Source organism: Hyperolius riggenbachi, chromosome 2, assembly GCF_040937935.1.
Source record: "Hyperolius riggenbachi isolate aHypRig1 chromosome 2, aHypRig1.pri, whole genome shotgun sequence".
Lineage (NCBI taxonomy): Eukaryota > Metazoa > Chordata > Amphibia > Anura > Hyperoliidae > Hyperolius > Hyperolius riggenbachi.
This window is the reverse complement of record NC_090647.1, coordinates 513399745-513413270: the sequence shown is the minus strand read 5'-3', so window position 1 is coordinate 513413270 and position 13526 is coordinate 513399745. Positions and strand designations below refer to the sequence as shown.

Sequence of the window (13526 nt, the reverse complement as noted above, 5' to 3'; positions counted from 1 at the left end):
ATGCCTGGCTATACTGGGAGCACCTATGCCTGGCTATACTGGGAGCACCTATGTCTGGCTATACTGGGAGTACCTATGCCTGGCTTTAATGGGAGCACCTATGCCTGGATATACTGGGAGCACCTATGCCTGGCTATACTGGGAGCACCTATGGCTGGATATACTGGGAGCACCTATGCCTGGATATACTGGGAGCACCTATGCCTGGCTATTGTTTTACACTTGAAACAACGTGAAGTGAGAAAAAAAAACGTATGATATAATGAATTGTATGTGTAGTACGGATAATAAATAGAACATTAGTAGCAATAGCTTCTAATAACAGTAGCTTATTTTTATTTTCAATTATATAGCTTTTTTTATAACATTGCATCATACTGTCACAGTTCCAGCTTTAAAATCACACTTTTTTAAGCCATAAAAAAAAGCAGATATAATGACCCCTTGAATTTTCCTGCAGTAAAACCTTATCTCAAGCTGTCTCTCACTGTTTCTTGGCTGTTTAAGTGCTTCAGAAAACAGGACTGTATTCAGCCCAGTGCCTAGCACAGGCATGGGCAAACTTGGCCTTCCAGCTGTTAAGAAACTACAAGTCCCACAATGCATTGCAGGAGTCTGACAGCCACAGCCATGACTCATAAAGGGAAATGCATTGTGGGACTTGTAGTTCCATAACAGCTGGAGGGCCGAGTTTGCCCATGCCTGGCCTAGCAGCTTGTAAGTTTCAAAATGGGATAAAGATGACAGTCCCTGGACCAACTTTCCTGCGACTTCCATTCGTTGTAAAGCAGCTCTCTCCCATTTTATGTGCAGCCCCCTCATCCATGTGCAGCAGCCTCTCTGTCATGTATGGTTCCTTTGAGCTGCAGCTACTCTTTCCAATATGTTGCTCCTCACTTGCAGCCCCTCTTTCATATGCAGCCTCTTTTAGCCCCCTTGGGCAGTAGCTACCTGAAGCCCTGACCTGCGTTACCTTTCCAAGTATCTGGCCCTGCTCCATGCAATATACACAGCCCTGTCACTTAAAGAAAACCTGTATCGAAAAAAAAGGGCTCCTGGGGGGTACTTACCTCGGAAGGGGGAAGCCTCTGGATCCGATTGAGGCTTCCCACGTCCTTCTCCTTCCCACGGTGGTCTTGCTGGGCCACTCCGCACGGCGGCCATGTAAATATTACCTTCCTGGCTCCAGCGCAGGTGCAGTAGCCACTCTCTGCTCGGGATCAGGCGGAAATAGCCGATCCCATTCAGGTCCATTCTACTGCACAGGCGCAAGTCACCTGCTCCTGCACAGTAGAGCGGACCCGACTGGGATCAGCTATTTCCGCCTGATCTGAGCCAAGAGCCGCTAGTGCGCCTGCTGGAGACGGAGAAGGTAAATATTGCAGGTGCGACCGCACAACAGCCTGACAAAGTGTCCACTGTGGCTTCAGAGGGGCCCAGCGAGACCACCATGGTGCAGAGGAGGATGGGAGGAGCCTCAATCAGATCCAGAGGCTTCTCTCTCCCGAGGTAAGTACCCCCAGGGGCCCTTTTTTCGATACAGAATCTCTTTAAAACTGTAATGACACAATACCATAGCCACTGATTTTCTGCACCTGGCTTGCTTCTTGTTAAAGTGCCCATACATGGTACCATTTTTTTGTCTTTTTTCAATTCGATAATTTTGTTCGATTATTCTGTTGGATCGAATATAAAGGTTTTTCCAACACAATCAAATTTTTATTGAATAAGATGGGATAATAGTTAGTTTTTCTTGATCCAAAAAGAAAAAGATTATTTTTTGATTTTCATTTGTTTCGATCGTTTAGATCAAATAGATGGGAATGTTTGTTATTGTACTGTGTATGGGCACCACACATTGGCAGCTGCTGACCAGAGATAAATGTACAGGGTGCTACTAAGGGCCCTTGTATGCTTGTCCATTATCTTTGCATTGTGTTACCCTTTGTGCACACAGATAAATCCAGAAGGTCCGCACACTCATATGTAGACCAAGTCTGCTGTTTTATTCAAAAAACGTGACACAATTCCCTTCCATAACCAACGATTCGTTTCGGGCCCCCGAGGGGTCCCCTTTGTCAAGGTAAACACACAGAATGGGTTACTTGGTCTACATATGAGTGTGCGGACCTTCTGGATTTATCATTGACTGTTACTCAGGTCCAGCACCTCCACAGTGGTGTGCGGTTCCTCCTCGGATTCCTGACTTTGTGCACACAGGGTAACACAACAGCAATGAAAGTCTATGTGACCTAATACACTTACTGCGTCGCGTCGGAAGTTCCCGATCAGCCGCAAACTCGATGCAAAGTCAACAGCGCACTACCCTCAGACTTCTGCTGCAACCCAGCGGTGGCGAAATACATGGAAGTCAATGGACGACGCAGACGTTTTTGGTGATGTGCTAGAAAATAATGATGGGCACACAAAATACTGTCGCTTTGGGCAGATATTTTGACATTCTTCACTTAGGGGGGGGTGGTGCTCATATTTGTTGCCAGCTGTCTACACATTAAAGGACAACTGAAGGGAGAGGAATATGGAGGCTTCCATATTTATTTCCTTATATGCATTTCCAGCTGCCTGGCTATCCTACTGATCATCTGCCTCTAATACTTTTAGCCCTAGACCCTGAAGTAGCATGCAGCAGTTCAGGTGTTTCTGACATTGTTGTCAGATCTGACTGGATTAGCTGCATGCTTGTTTCTGGTGTGATTCAGACACTATTGCAGCCAAATAGATCAGAAGGATAGCCAGGCAACTGGTATTGTTTAAGAGAAAATAAATATGGCAGCCTCCATATTATTCTCATTACAGTGCTCCGTTAATGGTTGTGTGTTGAGATATTTTAATGGGACAACATATTTACACTGTTAACTTCACATTGTACCACATTTTCATAGCTTCAGTGTTGTCCCGTGAAGAGAAATAATAAAATATTTTCAAAACTGTGAGGGGTGTACTCACTTCTGTGAGATACTGTACGTCATTACATGCACATAATGCAAAATTCAATATGTAGGATGGACTAGCTGTCATTTAAAAGATAGAGCAAGGGAGCATATTAATGATGTCCAGAATAGAAGAAACACTGAGGGCTCTTGCACACTGCAAGCGATTCCGATTCAGATTCCGCTTTTTAATCAGTTTTTACATCCGATTCCGATTAGCAGTTTGCTCCCTGCACACTGCAAATAGGAATCTGAATCGGATGTAAAAACTGATTAAAAAGCGGAATCTGAATCGGAATCGCTTGCAGTGTGCAAGAGGCCTAATGTGTCCAGACATGTCTTAGATCTGCACAGAGGCAGTCTGAAGACTTTTACCTTACAAGCTACTGAGTAGGCTCCTATCATAGAAAGGGATAGATTAAACAGTTAAAGGATACCTTAGTGCTAACTTAAAGGACAACTGAAGTGAGAAGACTATGGAGGCTGCCATATTAATTACCTTTTAAACAATACCAGTTGCCTGGCAGCCCTGCTGATCTATTTGGCTGCAGTAGTGTCTGAATCACACCAGAAACAAGCATGTAGTTAATCTTGTCAGATCTGACAGATGTCAGGAACACCTGATCTGCCTATGCTTGTTCAGGGTCTATGGCTAAAAGTATTAGAGGCAGAGGAGTAGAAGGACTGCCAGGCAACTAGTATTACTTAAAAGGAAATAAATAGGGCAGCCTACATATAACTCTTAGTCAATCTGCCCAAACATTGCTAGATGTATGGGCACCTTAAAGGATACTTTAGGGCTAACTTCAATTCAAAAAGGACCGCTAATGTGTGTATGGGGAGCGGGGCGGATCCTTACCGTACCTCCCATGCCTCGGCGCCTCCCTCTGTTCTCCGGTAATAATCCAATTCCTCCTCTTCCTCATCGGCGTGGTCGGTGACCTCCGACCGGGACATACGGTGCTGTGCATGCTCAGTATATGCACTAGGGTGTCTTGCGACCACTTGAACGCGCTTACATCATATGGCGTCAATGTGGAGTGTGGTCACAAAGCGCCCTGGCGGATATACTGCGCATGCACAGCGCAGGATGTCCGGGTCAGAGGTCAATGACCGCGCCGAACAGGAAGAGGAGAATTTGGATTATTACCGGAGAGCGGAGGGAGACACCAGAGTACGGGAGGTCCGGTAAGGATCAGCACAGCTCCCAATGCACACATTAAGCTTCCTTTTTGAATTGAAGTTAGCCATAAAGTATCCTTTAAGGTGCCCATACATCTAGCAATGTTTGGGCAGATTGACGAAGGGACAGATCCCTCTCTGATCGAATCTACTCGGAAAAAGATCTGTCGGCTGCCCATACACTGCAGGCCAATTCCCAATCAATTTCACCATGAAATCTCTGGGGAATTGGCCTTGTAACGCTGCCCTTCACCACCTGGCTGCTGTCCCCCCAAATGTAAATGTGCCCCCCCCCCCCCCCCAGTCCCTATGCATTGTAATCTCACCTGCTCCAGCTGCCACCACCGTCCTGCTGCTCCTGGTCTCGTCCGCTGCGTCCCCCGATCTCCAACACGTATGCTGGAAAACCTAAGGGATTGAAGAGTGAATGGCATATGTCAATTTTTTTCATGAATGAGTTGTTAATATGATTGTATTCTATTGTTTATATACGATCAGCACCACAAAAAATACATTTAGGCCCCATTCACACTAAAGCGTTTTGCCTGCGATTTCGGCAAAACGCTCAAACGCTTTTTAAAAGCGATAACGAAAATGAAACCCTATGGGCCCGTTCTTACTTGGGCGATTTGCGCTAATCGCCGCAAATCACCCAAAAACGGGCAAAAACGCAAACGCATCGCCTGCACCATTTTCAGTCGATTTCCCGGCGATTGCGTTTCAGTGCTATAGACGCGCTAAACGTGATCGCATCAAAATCGCAGCAGTGTTCAGTGATTTTTCTGCGTGAAATCGTGGAAAAAATCAGTCCTGCAAAACGCCGGTTGAAAACGCAAGTATGAATGGGGTCTTATGGACTACATAAAGGTGGTAAAATTGGTCAGTGATTGGCCAATGATAACGGAGGCCTGGAAACCACTAGCAGTAAGATAGCATTACATTAACAAGAGCTTTTCAAGTCACAAGCGCTTTGAAAAGGCTGCTAATGGGTTTGAGCCCTAAGTCTTTGTTCACATTGCATTCCGCTCGCGTGTCCATCCGCGGTGGGCTTTTTTGAGGCTTTTTTTTCCAATTCCCGACGCTTGGGTGGGCGATTCGTTTTCGTGGTTAGCGGTATCCAACGCGTTTCTCCCAAGCGTTTTGGCATTTCACTCCCTGACGCAGGTCAGGAAGTGGACTCTTTGATCCGGAAAAGAATAAATACAACGTGTTTATTCTTAAAAACGCAAACGCAATCAATCAATCAAACACAACTTTACAAAGTGAAACGCAAACAAGCCGCTCATATGTGAACTACCATACAGAATCATTGTGTAAGCGCTTTCAGGACGATTTTGAAAAATCGCCCGCGCTTAAAAAAATAACAAAAACGCCTGCAGTGTGAACAAGCCCTAAAAGTGTGTACCAGACTTAAAGGATACCTGAGTCCTAAACAAATCCACAAAGTGACGTCCTGTGTGTTGTGTGGGGAGGTGTGCATAGGCTTACTGCACCTCCCGCTGCCCGACATCTGCCTCTGCTTCCCTATCACTCCCGCTGTTATTAGTCCTGGTCAGTGTGGTCAGCACCCTCTGACTTGGACATACTACGCTGCACATGTGCAGTTTGTCCACTTGGAGGCCGTGTGACCGCTATCGCTGGGGACCACAGGTGCTGCACAGACATGGTGTGTTGCGTTTTTTTCCGCATATGCATTTTTCTAGCATTTTACGGGCATTTTTATGCGTTTGCGGTTCGCATATGCGTTTTGTATGCGTTTTGTATGCGTTTTTCGATTGCGTTTTATGCAAATCACTAGGAAGACAACAGGAAGCGCAAACACATCAGAAAATAATAAAAAGAAATGCATATAAAACACATGAAAAACGCATACCATTGCGTTACCATTGATGTTCATTATGTGCGTTTTTGATAATTATGCAACAAAACCAGCGTGTTTACAAACGCATGTTTGAAAACGCATATGAGTTTTTTATATGCGTTTTTTGATGCGGCCCATTGACTTCCATTAGCGCCAAAAACGCTGCGTTCTCTGCAACGCTAGCGCTTCTGCTATGTGTGTTCCTAGCCCGAGAGACAGAGGATCAAGCAGGGCAGCCAGGCAACATTTAAAGCGGACCTGAACTCATAACGTCATCTCTGCTCTAAAAGATACGCAACAGCATAATAACCTTTAAGCAAAAAAAGTCTTTGTTACAGCTGATACAAATCTTATAATAAATCTGCACTGTTTCTACTTTCTAATTCATGTAAGCAGACATATTGTTTACAGCCTGTGCTTTCAAATGAGCTTATCTGCCATCTCTGCCGTGGCAGTCATGTGACACAGGGAGAGATCAAATTACAACTTGTGATTAGTCACAAATGAGGGGGAATGAAACTCTCTAAATACATACAGGGTACATTTCTCTATGTCTTCCTTCTGTTCTGTGCAAAAGTTCAGGTTCACGTATGGCAGCCTCCATATACCTCTTGTTATAGATGTTTATTAAACAGATGTAGACAGGAGGTATATTGGATCATTTACATGTGTACTAGAAAACACAATGCCCAGTACACACAATCCATTTTTCCATCAGATTGACAGTCAAACTGATTATTTCCGACAGCGCCAATCTGTTTTCTGGACAATTTTGTAAAGAAGTGGTTGGAAAATCGGTCAGAAAATCGGTCAGAAATTAGATTGGACCTGTCGGAAATAATCGATTTGACCGTCAATCTGATGGGAAATTGCATTGAGTTTACTAGGCATTAGGGATTGGTAAGTACCATTTTTTTTATTTTATTTTTTTTGACGAATAAGAGCTAGTTCACACCGAGGGCGTTTTGCGCATTTTTTCAGCCCGGCGATTTTCAAAATAGCCCTAAAAGCGCTTGTGTAATAAGTCCCTATAGGATAGTACATATCAGCGCTTTTCTTTGGCTTTCCGCTCAGCAAAGCGCTGCATGTACCATTTTTAGGGTGATTTTGTTACAATGGAAGGTATATGAAGAAAAATTGCGTTCGCGTTTTCATGAATAAATACATTGTATTTATTCATTTCCGGGTGAAAGAGTTCACTTGCTGACTGATGTCAGGAAGTGAAAAAACAGAATCACTCTGCAAAAGCGGTTTGTATAAAATCGTATCGCGCAGTGGAGCGCCGGGAGGGGGAAAAAAAGCACGCAAAAAATAAAAAAAATCGCTGGCGTCAGCAATTTTGATTTTAGATGTGAACAAAGCCTTCGTGTTTTTAATATAATTGGATTTCATCCATTTTCATGGCTGCACCACGTTTATATACGATTAGTGTAACAAAATATGCATTTAGAGGCTATACATATTTCATGCCACATGTCTATTGATTGATGACTACAATCTTTTTGTGTAATATACAGTATCTGCTCATTATAATCTGCCAGATGTTTTGAGGGACCTCTGGAAAGATCATCTAACAGGCAACCTAGGCAGGTGCCTGGGACCTAATGGGTGCTGGATTGGATTACGATGAAATGTGGCCATAAGCAAGGTTTTGCCCACCTGCTCCTATGGTCCTTTTGGTAACCTGAAATTAGAGGGTCAAACTGGCAGTAGAGCCCCCTGACACACATTAGGCCCCAGGCACCTGCCTAGGGTGCCATGTGGATGATCCTGCTCTGGCAGTACTGTTTGGGAACTGCACAAAATCATTTCTGTAGTGCATTTAAAAAGCACACTGTCCACATCACATATGATTTAATTAGAGAAATGCACACATTGTCATGATGGGCAAAACCTGGCTGTATAGTGTGCATAAAGCCTATCATTCCAGCCTGGGAAGGGGCCACCAGGAGGGGCGGGGAGACTGCGCTCCTCCCCCTCATCATCTGCATGGCCGCATGTCAGCTGTCTGTAGCTACCATCTGCAGCTGTCCTCCCTTCAGTGCCGACAGGGAGGGGCCTGATCCTGGATGGTTCTGCCCCTTCTATGTAATTCCAGCCAACAAGCGCCAACTATGGGGTACGGCAAGGTACTGTTCTGTTTAATGGATGCCCCGCCCCCTTACTTACTTAATTGCAGCACCGTCCACGACTTTCTCCCCTGCAGCTGCATTTATCTGAGTTGCCAAACAAGAGGAGAGGATCGAGCCTCGAGCTAAGCCTCGCCCCTAACATTCCAAAGCCACGCCCCCAGCATTCCAATCTCCGCCCCCGACATTCTAAGCCACACCTCCACCAACGTAAGAAAGGAGCGAGAGTCCGGGGCTCGCTCTTTAAACTGACTCTCCCCTGTATATATATATATATATATATATAGTTTCAAATCACACTGTACATGATACACATTATTAATGGGAGAATGCACAAATTGAAATGCTACAAAACCGTGTATAGAGCGCATACAGCCCGAGATTCCAGCCAGCCGGGGGAGGGACCACCAGGAGGGGCGGGGAGACTGCGCTCCTCCCCCTCATCCTACATGGCCGCATCTCAGCTTATGGACACTGCACTGAGGTTACTGTTCTGATCAGTGGCTGCCCCGCCCCTGTACTCACTTGCAGCACCGCCCACGTCTTCCTCCTGAGCTGAGCCGCATCCCCGTCTGAACTAGAGGAGAGGCTCGAGCCCGTCAGTCAATGCTCGGGACTCGGACCCGCCCCCAACATTCCAATCTCCGCCCCCAACACCTCCACCGGGCGAGAGTCGGGGCACGCTCTATGCTCTCCCCTGTATGTATATATGTGGATGTATATAGTATATATATATATACAGTTTCAAATCACACTGTACGTTACACATTACTAATGGCAGAATGAAATTGAACAACACATTGAAATGGTAAAAAAACGTTTAGTGCATAAAGCCGTTAAGCCGGAGATTCCAGCCGGAGGAGGGGCCACCATGAGGGGCGGAGAGACTGCGCTCCTCCTCCTCATCCATATATATGGCCGCATCTCAGCTTATAGGCACTCAGGTTACTGTTCTGATCAGTGGCTGCCCCGCCCCTGTACTTACTTGCAGCACCGCCCACTCTTCCTCCTGAGCTGAGCCGCGTCCCTGTCTGACGAGAAGAGAGGATCGAGAGGATCGAGCTATGCTCCGCCCCTAATTTTCAGTCAATGCTCGGGACCAGGCTCCGCCCCCAACGGGCTAAGCCACGCCCCCGCAGACGTAGGAAGGGAGCAGAGCGTGAGTCGGGCTCGCTCCCTAGTCTCTCCCATATACATTCACATGTACATATACAGCATGTATTATAATAGCAGTATATGCTGTCCTGCAGTGTGCAGAATGCTCATAGAGGAGAGGGGAAGCTGCTGTTGTGCTGCATCCGCCCCCTGCCCCGCCCACTCTTTCACATAAGTGCACAGCAGTTCTTATGAGTGAGGAGTGAGTAACAGTGTGTCTGACTGACTGTGTATGTGGTAATATTGTGTGTGTGTGTGTGTGTGTGTGTGTGACTGTGTATGTGGTAATATTGTGTGTGTGTTGTGTGACTGTGTATGTGGTAATATTGTGTGTGTGCTGTGTGACTGTGTATGTGGTAATATTGTGTGTGTGCTGTGTGACTGTGTATGTGGTAATATTGTGTGTGTGTTGTGTGACTGTGTATGTGGTAATATTGTGTGTGTGTTGTGTGACTGTGTATGCGGTAATATTGTGTGTGTGTTGTGTGACTGTGTATGTGGTAATATTGTGTGTGTTGTGTGATTGTGTATGTGGTAATATTGTGTGTATTGTGTGATTGTGTATGTGGTAATCTTGTGTGTGTTGTGTGATTGTGTATGTGGTAATATTGTGTGTGTGTGTGTGTGTGTGTGTGTGTGTGTGGTGTGACTGTGTATGTGGTAATATTGTGTGTGTGTTGTGTGACTGTGTATGTGGTAATATTGTGTGTGTTGTGTGACTGTGTATGTGGTAATATTGTGTGTGCGTGTTGTGTGACTGTGTATGTGGTAATATTGTGTGTGTTGTGTGACTGTGTATGTGGTAATATTGTGTGTGTTGTGTGACTGTGTATGTGGTAATATTGTGTGTGTGTGTTGTGTGATTGTGTATGTGGTAATATTGTGTGTGTTGTGTGTCTGTGTATGTGGTAATATTGTGTGTGTGTGGTGTGGTGTGACTGTGTATGTGGTAATATTGTGTGTGTGTTGTGTGACTGTGTATGTGGTAATATTGTGTGTGTTGTGTGATTGTGTATGTGGTAATATTGTGTGTGTTGTGTGATTGTGTATGTGGTAATATTGTGTGTGTTGTGTGATTGTGTATGTGGTAATATTGTGTGTGCTGTGTGATTGTGTATGTGGTAATATTGTGTGTGTTGTGTGATTGTGTATGTGGTAATATTGTGTGTGTGTGTGTGTGTGTGTGTGGTGTGACTGTGTATGTGGTAATATTGTGTGTGTGTTGTGTGATTGTGTATGTGGTAATATTGTGTGTGTGTGTGTGGTGTGACTGTGTATGTGGTAATATTGTGTGTGTGTTGTGATTGTGTATGTGGTAATATTGTGTGTGTGTGTGTGTGTGTGTGTGTGTGTGTGTGTGTGTGTGTGGTGTGACTGTGTATGTGGTAATATTGTGTGTGCGTGTTGTGTGACTGTGTATGTGGTAATATTGTGTGTGTTGTGTGATTGTGTATGTAGTAATATTGTGTGTGCTGTGTGATTGTGTATGTGGTAATATTGTGTGTGTTGTGTGATTGTGTATGTGGTAATATTGTGTGTGTGTGTGTGTGTGTGTGTGTGGTGTGACTGTGTATGTGGTAATATTGTGTGTGTGTTGTGTGATTGTGTATGTGGTAATATTGTGTGTGTGCTGTGTGACTGTGTATGCGGTAATATTGTGTGTGTTGTGTGACTGTGTATGTAGTAATATTGTGTGTGTTGTGTGATTGTGTATGTGGTAATGGTAAAACAGAGCAAAGAGCATAATATAGAAAAGTTAAACAAAACCTGAATGGCATATGTGTGTATTTATACTGACCTGAGGCCTCCTCCAGCCCCGTGAGAAACGCGGTCTCCCTCTCCAGCCGCTCCATTGCCTTGTAATCCCCTCCGGTAATCTGGCTGGCCGCGCTTTCCTTTGCACCCCCTGTCGCAGTCCGGCAGCCGGGAGCAGCCTATGCAGTAGTACTGTGTAGGCCCAGAATGCTCCTGGGCAGGGAGCGTGGTGAGGGCGTGTGTGGCAGCACATGCCCAGAAGCGCAAAACTGGCCAGATTGCCAGAAGGCGTAGCAAGAGGACAGTGAGGGGGCCCACGTCACTTATGGGGCTGGAGGAAACCCCAGGTAAGTATAAATACACACAAGTATAAATACACACGGGTGACAATTCGCGGAACGATGTTGTGTAGACACATCCCTAGCCTTGAAACTAGTGATGTGTTTTGTTGCCATGGAGGATGGGGGGGGGGGGGGGGGGGCAGAAGGACGACGATCAGTGGACAACAGAACGGTTCCAATGGTCGGCGGGGACTGTAAAAAAGCATTGCACAACAGTCATGCGCGACCATCGGTGGTCGTTAAGAATCCGACTGGGCAGATATTTAATGGTGCAATATCAATTAGCGGCCATTGTGCACACATAACGATCAGTGGCTGAAACGATTCTCGCATATGTGCATGTAGCTTAAGAATATAGAAGAGAGTGCTGGAGGGAGAGAGATGGCCCATAGTTTAAAAACAAAATACTTCTAAAGTGTCTGCTGAATTATCAGCATGCTATGCTGGGACTTGTAGTTCCACAGAGACATGTTCCTCTCTCTATGTTATTAGGGAGGGGGTTGTATCTGTTTGAGCAAACTGTGGACTGCCCAGAATTGTGATACTCATGTACTAGGCCGACAACCGCAGATTGTGCATGAACAGCTGATCTGGCTGGCACTCACTCCTAACCTCTTCCAAACACTATCCTCTCTGATGCCCAACACTAACCTGAGTGCCCAACACTAACCTCCCCTCTCCTGGGCATAACACTAACCTCCCCCTCTCATATGCCTTATGCTGAGAACACACAATACAATTTCCCATACGATCAACAAGTGATCGGACAGAAGTTGTACCATATGTACATGTATAAACTGCTCCAGATCGATAAAGGGATCCATTTTCCGATGATAACTTTGCAAAATTGATCCTTTTCTCGATCAGAAACAGATCGGGCATGTCAGAAATAATCGACCGATTCCCATCTATCGGACTAGAAGTTGCATCGTGTTCCCAGCGTTAATGTGCCCATCAGTGATTGTACAAACTTACCAAATCTATTTAGTAGAAAGGTAGATTGAGTTAGGCCCCATTCACACTAGAGCATTTTGCTGGCGATTTCGGCAAAACGCTCAAGCGCTGGTGCTTTTTAAAGCGCTAGTGCTATAAAACCCTATTGGCCCGTTCTTACTTGTGTGATTTGCGTTAATCGCCGTCGATTAACACAAATCGCCAAGCACAAAGGCGTAGCCTGCACCATTTTCAGGCGATTTCCCGGCGATCACGTTTTAGTGCTATACAAGCGCTAAACGCGATCGCGGAAAAATCGCCGCAGTGTTCAGTGATTTTTTTCAGCTGAAAAATAACTCCCGCAAAATGCCGGCAGTAATCGCCAGCGTTTTGCGCTTTTAAGTGTGAATGGGGCCTTGGTATTGAATGGAAGTTTCAGATCCCTCATATTACACAGAAGTGGTAAGATTGTACAATCAAGATTGAACTATTAATGGACACCTTTACCCCGAAGCACTTTACAGGCCGAATAGCGGAGGATCCAGGCAATGCAGGAGGACAGCGAGGCAGCGATCACTGAAGGGGGCTGGAGGAAGCCACAGGTATGTATATGTTTTTATATTTATCGTCACAGGTACACGTTAAGGTGCCCATCAATGACACATCGCAATAGTACAAACTTAGCAAATCTATGCAGCAGAAAGGTAAACTGAGTTAGTATTGAATGGAAGTTTCAGAAAGTCCCTCATATTACACAGAAGCGGTAAGATTGTACCATCAAGATTGTACTATTAATGGACACCTTTAAAGGATACCAGAGGTGAGAGGGATATGGAGGTGGCCATATTTATTTCTTTATAACAATGCCAGTTGCCTGGCAGCCCTGTTGATCTTCTGGCATAAGTAGTGTCTGAGTCAAAACCCTGGAACAAGCATATGGCTAATCCAGTAAAACCTGAGTCAGCCGAGTCAGAGTACTTGATCTGCTGCATGCTTGTTCAGGGTCCATGGTGAAAAGTATTAGAGACACAGGATCAGCAGGGCTGCCAGGCAACTGGTATTGTTTAAAAGAAAATTAATATGGCAGCCTCAATATCCCTCTCACCTCGGATTCCCTTTAAGATGGCCACTAACGATACAATTTGCTGAACTATCGTTTACAAACGAATATTCATATGAACGTTCGGAAATGGTCGTTTGGGACCACTAATGGACAAAA

The 13526-nt window shown here is 45.3% G+C and overlaps 1 protein-coding gene across 19 annotated transcripts in view; it reads right to left on the bottom strand.

The window, feature by feature from the left end:
• LOC137547218 (uncharacterized) overlaps positions 1-13526 on the bottom strand; it is a 742288-nt gene that overhangs the window by 202658 nt on the left and 526104 nt on the right. For 17 of the 19 annotated variants that reach the window (XM_068270547.1, XM_068270550.1, XM_068270548.1 and 14 more), the window contains one exon: positions 4460-4541. In XM_068270547.1, coding sequence (XP_068126648.1) covers positions 4460-4541 — 82 coding nt within the window. Of the gene's footprint in view, positions 1-2265; positions 2405-4459; positions 4542-13526 lie in introns of all 19 variants that reach the window. The other 2 variants (XR_011026524.1, XM_068270558.1) reach the window with 1 other exon arrangement.